Source organism: Gorilla gorilla, chromosome 6 (genome assembly GCF_029281585.2).
Source record: "Gorilla gorilla gorilla isolate KB3781 chromosome 6, NHGRI_mGorGor1-v2.1_pri, whole genome shotgun sequence".
In the NCBI taxonomy this organism is placed as follows: domain Eukaryota; kingdom Metazoa; phylum Chordata; class Mammalia; order Primates; family Hominidae; genus Gorilla; species Gorilla gorilla.
In genome coordinates, this window is record NC_073230.2 from 140,737,840 (window position 1) to 140,746,205 (window position 8,366).

An 8,366-nucleotide genomic window follows, 5' to 3' on the forward strand; every position below is an offset into this window, starting at 1 on the left:
TGTTCTGGTTTTAACTACTCATCCCTTCTACCTGAAGAGCAAGCCCTGGTCCTTTAGACAGAGCTGCCTGGGCTGATAGCTCTGCCCTAAGTGCACAATGATTCCTTCGTTCATTTGTACATTTGGTTACTGATGTAACAAGTATTCATTAAATCCGCAGCACGTGCCTGGCACTGTGCTACATACTGGGGACAAAAAAGATGAATAAACACATCCTGCCCTCCAGGGTCCTGACTACAGCTTCAGAGGCCACATCAAGATAAATGCAACAAGCCTGCATCAGGGGGCTTCACCTGAGCCAAGGCTGTGGTCCGCAAAGCGTCTGACATGGGGGCCTTTAAGAGTTAGTGTTTCAGGAATACACACACCGGTCTTTTCAGACTCATCTGTGTGAAACTCACATTCTGATGCTCTGAGATTCTGATGCAATCGGTCTATGAAGCTCCTGGAAGCCAGGTGTGTAGCCCCTTTTCTAGAACATGACTGGGATAGGAGAGTGGAGACAGGGCAGGGGATTTCAAGGCGACAGGCTGGTGCTGCCTGGGGAAGAGGGGCTCTTAGAGCAGCCAGGCACCTCTGCTGATTGGCCTGGACCTAGGAGGCCAGGGCCCCGTGCTCTGTGCTGTGGGCTCCCACCAGGCAGCAGTGGCCCCCACAGAGAGAGTGCGGCCTGCTAGTGGCAGCTTCGCTGTCTGGCACAAAGTAAGTGAGGGTTTAATGACATTGCCATGATGTCTTTCTTTTCTTGGGTTCCTGCTGCCTGCACCTGGCTGAAATACAGCGGGGTGGGCTGAGGCTTCTGCGTTCTCTTGGAGTTGACGGTCACAGCTCCTTGATCTGACTGGCCTGGCTTGACTGGATCACAGAAAAAGCTGCTTATTCACCTAAACAGGCCAATGTCACCAGCAAGACTGACTTGGGATACAAAGCAACTCTGTATCTATGGCTTATTTCCAAAAGGATGTTCTATAAACATTAACTCAATGTAATTTATAATATTAATAATATAATTAATATCACAATATTGTATATAATATATAATCAATATAATCATAATACAATATTATAAAATTAATGTTATAATAGAATTAATAGTTACACTATCATAATACAATTAATATTTATACTATAATATAGTTAATTTTTATAATATTAATTTATGAAAATTTCAAATGCAGAGAGGGAAAAAATGAGAAGACGAGAAAAATGAGAGATTGATGGTCAACTTAGGATATATTGGTAAAACGTAATTTAAGTTGTAAAAATAAACAGTTTTTTGAAGTAGCTACCCAGATGTTTTGATAAAATGACTTTTCAAGAGGTGGGGGTTGCATTCAGCACTTCCTAGGTACATTTGGTCATGGAGTCCTTCCTGGGAACCGCCTCTCCACACTACAGTTTGGGGAATATCAGTTTGGGAAACATTTCTCTATGGTTTTACCTTCTTCTTCTCCACCAGCATCTGATGCGAAGAGAATAAATCAGTAATACTTCAAGCCCTGCTGGCATTCTCCACAAGGGTGTTACCACCCGAAGGGGATGAAATTGGCTCCTGAAGAGCAAAAAAATCTTTTTTTCTTTCTTTTTTTTTTCCTTAGAGACAGGGTCTTGCTCTGTTGCCCAGTCTGGAGTACAGTGGTCTTGCTACGACCTCAAATTCGTGGGCTCAAGTGATCCTCCCACCTTAACCTCCTAAGTGGCTGAGACTACAGGTGCAGGCCAACATGCCTAGCTAACTTTAAAAACTTTTTGTAGAGACGGGATCTTGCTATGTTGCCCAGGCTGGTTTCAAACTCCTGGCTTCAAGCAGTCCTCCTGCCTCAACCTCCCAAAGCGTTGGGATTACAGGTGTGAGCCACTGTGCCCAGCCCAAATTCTTATTTTTTAAATGTATAAAGCACAGATATACATTCAGTCCACAAACTGATATGTGGTATATCTGTAGCATTAACGTTACATAAATCAGGGAGCGTTAGGGGAAAAAATGTCTATAAAGGCTCCACAGGAGGGTGATTGCAAAAAGAAGAGAAAAGGCTGAGAAATGCTGACATAGACGCATTTCAGTTGGTCAGTTGGTGAAATGGAGTTTGGTGAGGCTCTGCCGCTGTGCACCTTGGGGTGAGTTGTTTACCTCTCTGAGCTTCAGGTTTCTAACCTGGGAAATGAAGCCTTTTGCCACCTCATAAGACTGTGGTGAGCTTTAATGAGACAAGAACAATGCCTGACAAACAGGAGGTGTTTGGAAAATGGAGGCTGCAGATAGACCTTTAAGCCTGAAACTTTGCTGTCTGCTCGCAGTAAGTTGTAGCACAGTCAGCTAACATACCGCCACGTTGGGCTCATCCACCTTTAAGGCTGTAGACCGACAGATAAAGGCAAAGGGAGCTTGGTATAGGCAGGCTGAAGGAAAAGGACCTGAGAAACTACTATTTTACAGCTTACAAAGTAAACCAGGAAAGCAACTTATCCTGGGGGGATCACCTGCTTGGTGCTAAGGTGCTCCTGGACACCAGGGTCCCAGACCTGGAATCAGATACTTCATCCTTGAGGCCCACCCTCCACGCACCCTGACATCAGAGGCTGGGATAGACACTGAGGCGGGTGGGATAGGCCAAGGCAGGAAATGTCTGCTGGACCTAAAAATAGTGTGGGAGGGAACAGGAAACAGAAACTTTGGGCCAACATGGAAATGCTTTCTGAATTGTCAGGAAATCAGGACTAGAGATGCAGGGGCAGCCACCACCCTACAGCAAAACTGCAACACCCCGTGAGCTCTCTACGTGGAAAGAACTGGAGAGAGCCAGAGTTGGGTGGGCTGGGGAGGGGGGTTCCAACTGAGAAACACTAGGCTCACCTTTGTGTAGTTCCTAACATAGCACTTTTGTGCCCTGTTGATCCTATTTATTTATTTATTTATGAGACGGAGTGTCTCTCTGTTGTCCAGGCTAGAGTGCAGTGGCATGATCTCGGCTCACTGCAAGCTCTGCCTCCCAGGTTCACGCCATTCTCCTGCCTCTCAGCTTCCTGAGTAGCTGGGACTACAGGCGTCCGCCACCATGCCAGCCTAATTTTTTTTGTATTTTTAGTAGAGACGGTGTTTCACCGTGTTAGCCAGGATGGTCTCGATTTCCTGTCCACCCACCTCAGCCTCCCAAAGTGCTGGGATTATAGGTATGAGCCACCGTGCCCGGCCATTTTTTTTAATTTTTGAGTTGGAGTCTTGCTCTGTCACCCAGGCTGGAGGGCAGTGGCACGATTTTGACTCACTACAACCTCTGCCTCCAGGGTTCAAGTGATTCTCCTGCCTCAGCCTCCTGAGTAACTGGGATTTCAGCTCATGCCACCATGCCAGGCTAATTTTTTGGATTTTTAGTAGAGATGGGGTTTCACCTTGTTGGCCAGGCTGGTCTCAAACTCCTGACCTCAAAATGCTGGGATTACAGGCATGAACCACCGCATCTGGCCCCTGTTGATCTTTAATTGCATGTAGATGTCATTCCTTATTGGGGTGACCAACAGTCCTGGTTTGTCCAGGACTGAGTAGGTTCTTGGAACTTTTTTTTTTTTTTTTGAGACAGAGTCTCACTCTGTTGCCCAGGCTGAAGTACAGTGGTTTGATCTTGGCTCACCGCAACCTTCACCTCCCAGGTTCAAGTGACTCTCCCACCTCAGCCTCCCGAGTAGCTGGGACTATAGGCGGGCACCCCCATGGCTAATTTTTGTATTTTTAGTAGAGATGGGTTGTCACCATGTTGGCCAGGCTGGTCTTGAACTCCTGACCTCAGGTGATCCACCTGCCTCAGCATCTGAAAGTGCTGTGATTACAGGCGTGAGCCACCATGCCTGGCAACTTTGAGTTTTAAAAGTGGGGGGAGTACTAGCAAACTGACAAGTTGTTTACTCTTTCTTTACACAGAATGCTCAAGTGTCTTAAAGCATTAGTGCAGTGGGTTCGATCTTGCCTGCACAGAGAATCACCTGGGCAGTTATTAAAAATCCCCCAGCCCCAGGCTGCACTCCAGACCAGTTGAATTAGTCTCTGGGGTGGGACCCAGGTGTCTGTGTTTCTTTTCTTTTCTTTTCTTTTTTTTTTTTTTTTTGAGATGGAGTTTCACTCTTGTTGCCTAGGCTGGAGTAAAATGGCATGATCCCAGCTCACTGCTCACTGCAACCTCTGCCTCCTGGGTTCAAGCGATTCTCCTGCCTCAGCCTCCCAAGTAGCTGGGATTACAGGCTCATTGCCACCATGCCTGGCTAATTTTTGTATTTTTAGTAGAGACAGGGTTTCGTCATGTTGGCCAGGCTGGTCTTGAACTCCTGACCTCAGGAGATCCACCCTCCTCAGCCTCCCAAAGTGCTGGGATTACAGGTGTCAGCCAGCGCACCCAGCTTATCTGTGTTTCTTAAAGCTCTCCAAGTGGGCAGTTCCTATGTGCAGCCAAGGTTGAGAACAGGGGCTTCAGCATGGATGAAAACATCACCTGGGGCTTGTTTCCTGGCCTCATGACCAAAGAGTCTCACTCAGTGGTCTGCAGTGGAGGCTGGGGACACCACTTAAAAATAAGTTTTGCAGGCTGGGTGCTGTGGCTCACGCCTCTAATCCTAGCACTTTGGGAGGCTGAGGTGGGCGGATTGCCTGAGGTCAGGAGTTCGAGACAAGCCTGGGCAACATGGTGAAATCCTGTCTCTACTAAAATACAAAAACTTAGCCGGGCATGGCAGGGTGGGCCTGTAGTCCCAGCTACTTAGGAGGCTGAGGCAGGAGGATCTCTTGAACCCGGGAGGTGGAGGTTGCAGTGAGCCGAGATCGCGCCACTGCACTCCAGCCAGGGTGATGGAGCAAGACTCCATCTCCGAAAAAAAAAAAAAAAGTTTTGCAAGGGTTCCCCTGGGCACACTTTGAGAAACACTGACCTAGAGTTTTATTCCCTATAGATCTTCTAGATTTGAACAGAAAGGGATGTTTTGATCAATCCAATTAAAACATTTATTAGGCCAGGCATGGTAGCTCATGATAATCCCAGGGTTTTGGAAGCCTGAGGTGGGAGGATTGCTTGAGGGGAGGAGTTGGCGACCAGCCCGAGAAACATAGCAAGACTCTGTCTCTATAATTTTTAAATTTTTTTTAAATCAGCCAGCTGTGGTGTTGTGTACCTGTTGTCTCAACTGGGAGGCTGAGGTGGAAGGATCACATGAGCCTAATAGTTTAAATGAAACCAGCCTGGCCGATATAGCCAGAGCATGTCTCTCCAAAAAAAAAAAAAAAAAAAAAAAAAAATTAAACACACAGTGAAGGACTGCTGAAGGGGGTTACAGAGATGACTCAATCAAGGTTGCTATTCTTTTTTTTTGAGACAGGATCTCACTCTGTCATCCAGGGTGAAGTGCAGTGGTGTGATCATGGCTCACTGCAGCCTTGATCTTCCAGGTTCAAACCATTCTCCCACCTCAGCTTCCCAAGTAGCTGGGACCATAGGTGTGTGCCACTATGCCCTGCTAATTTTTTTTTTAATGTTTTGTAGAGATGCGGTCTCACCATGTTGCCCAGGTTGATCTTGAATTGCTGACCTCAAGTGATCCTCCCCACCTGGCCTCCCAAAGTGCTGAGATTACAGGCATGAGTCACTGCTCCTGGCCCAAGTTTGCTATTCTAAATTCAATTCACTTTATTTGTTTTAAAAATTATTTTTTTTAAATAGAGATGGGTGTCTTGCTATGTTGGCCAGGTTGGTCTTGAACTCTTGGCCTTAAACAATCCTCTTGCCTCAGCCTTCCAAAGTGCTAAGAATACAGGCATGAGCCACCATGCCTGTCCCACAATTTACTTTTAATGAGCAAGGCAGGTACACATTAGGACAGCTGGTAACGAGAGTCGCCCCTGGAGGCAAACCTAGTATTGAACAGATAAAAAGGCACTGGGTTGAGAGAACTCCTGGGTCATCATCACACCCCTAATATTAATGAGTTATGCATGCGATCCTAGGAAAATGATCTCCCTTTCCTTGTCCTCATCTTTTTCTGCAAATTGCAAGGCTTGGAAGACCTGACTTCTAAGGCCTCATCTTGTCTGACACTTTGGGATTCTGAAGCTGGCCACCATGTCTTCTCGAGTGTGAACCCCGAAAAACTGAGACAGGTCTCAGCTAATTTAGAAAGTTTATTTTGACAAACTTGAGGACGCGCTCCTGTGACACAGCCTCAGGAGGTCCTGATGACATGTGGCCAAGGTGGTCAGAGCACAGTTTGGTTTTATACATTCTGGGGAGACATGAGACATCAATCAACATATGCAAGATGAACATTGGTTTGGTCTGGAAAAGCAGGACAACTGGAAGCAAAGGCGGGAGGCTCGAAGCAGGGAGGGGGCTTCCAAGTCATGGGTAGATAAGAAACAAATGGTTGCATTCTTTTGAGTTTCTTTCTTTCTTTCTTTCTTTTTAATCTTTCAAACTTTTATTTAAATGCCATGATCCAGGATGGATTTTAGATCTTGTTGAAAGCAGCCACATCCATGGACTGCACATAGTCCTCAAAAGCAGTGATCTGCTCCTCCAGCATATCTGTTCCAACTAACTACACACTGTATTTGAAGTTTCTTAATTCCGTATCCCACTGGAACTAGTTTAGATGAGCCCCAGACTAAGCCGTCTGCTTGAATGCTTCTGACGCACTCCTCTAATTTCGCCATCTCTGTCTCATCTTCCCAAGGTTTCACATCTAGTAAGATGGAAGACTTGGTAACAAGTGCAGGTTTTTTGGCTTTCTTTGATTCATATTGTGCAAGACGTTCTTCCCTTAGCCTCTTTGCTTCTTCACTTTCCTTCTCATCATCAGATCCAAAGAGATCAATGTCATCATCATCTTTACTGTCTGTAGCTCCACTTCCTGTAGTGTCTTCCATATCGGCAGGACCATACTTGCTCAAAGCTTTCTTCACTCCTGGCAGGCCGGCCTTTTCCTTTTCGTAAGACTTGATGTGATTATACCAATGTAGGGCATGACCCAAGTCGGCAGGTGGTGGGCCGGACACAGCTTCAAATACTGCCACATCTGCTTGTGATGGCACATATCCCTCGATGTAGCTCTTGTCTGCCAGGTAATCGTTGAGCACCTGGAGGCCGGTGGGGCTTTTCAGGTCTCCGAAACCCATGGTGTCAGCTGTATCCGAGAGCTGGGGAGCAGCAGAAAGAGCTCTTTTGAGTTTCTGATTAGCCTCTCCAAAGGACGCAGGCACATATGCATTCATCTCAGTGAGCAGAGGGGTGACTTTGAATAGAATGGGAGGCAGGTTGGCCCTAAGCAGTTTCTAGCTTGACTTGTCCCTTTAGCTTAGTGATTTGGGGGCCCCAAGATTTATTTTTCCTTTCATATGAGAGAGCAAGTATGTAGGGCTCTGGGCAAACAATCCCCATGCTGTGGACAAACTACTTGTATTTTACAAATAAGTGGCAATGCTTTGGCTAAGAAGAGAACACATTCACTTGGGGAGAGAGAGGTGAAGTCACAGGGTCCCACGTGGAGAATGATGAGGGGGAGAACCTAGGGATTCCAGAGTTGAGTTGACGGCAGCATTTGTTGCAGGTAGGAGAGGGAGAGAATGGGGGCTTGCTACACACGTATTAGTCTGCTAAGGCTGCCATAATACAGTGCCACAAGCTGGGTGGCTTAACAAAAAGAAACTTATTTGGAGGCTTTCTAGGTCTGAGGTCAAGATGTAGGTAGAGCCACGCTCCCTCTGAAGGCACCAGAGAGAGATCTGTTCCAGATCTTCCTCCTAGTGTCTGCTAGTTCTTGGTTTGTGGAAGGATAACTCCAAATTTTGCATGTTCTCCCTTTGTTTAAATTTCTCCTTTTTATAAGTCATATTGGATTAGGGGCCCACTCTACTCTAGTATGACTCATCTCGTCTAGTTCCATTTGCAATGACCTGCCTTCCAAATAAGGCTACATTCTGAAGTACTGGGGGTTAGAACTTCAACACATACATCTTGGGGGAAAATAAGTAACTCAACCTGTAACAGTGGCGAGGCACTACAGCTGCCGCTAAACAGGGCTCAATTTCTAAAGAAGGTTCAGAGATTCACAATGGCGGTGCATCCAAATATGCAATTTATTACTGGAGCAGAATATAGTATAGCTGCAATATCAAAGTAGGAGTGTCATCACAGCCAAAGGCTATGCCTCCCAGCAGGGGGTCTGAAGAGGCCAAGTCCAAGGTTTTTTTTTTTTTTTTGAGGCAGGATCTCGCTCTGCTGCCCAGGTTGGGGTGCAGTGGCACAGACACAGCTCACTGCAACCTCGATGTAATTCTCCTCTCAGCCTCTTATGTAGCTGGGATCACAGGTATGCACCACCGTGCCTGGCTA

At 46.4% G+C, this 8,366-nt stretch overlaps 1 protein-coding gene across 1 annotated transcript; it reads right to left on the reverse strand.

Moving 5' to 3' along the window:
- Positions 1-6,414: 6,414 nt before the first annotated feature.
- LOC101136280 (elongation factor 1-beta-like) lies at positions 6,415-7,185 on the reverse strand. Its single transcript, XM_055392290.2, has one exon. The coding sequence runs from the start codon at positions 7,148-7,150 to the stop codon at positions 6,530-6,532; it is 621 nt and encodes a 206-aa protein (XP_055248265.1). The 5' UTR covers positions 7,151-7,185; the 3' UTR covers positions 6,415-6,529.
- Between the last annotated feature and the right edge of the window lie 1,181 nt (positions 7,186-8,366).

Coding starts and splice junctions, on each gene's coding strand:
- LOC101136280 (XM_055392290.2), bottom strand. CDS start 7,150: ATGGGTTTCGGAGACCTGAAAAGCCCCACCGGCCTCCAGGTGCTCAAC.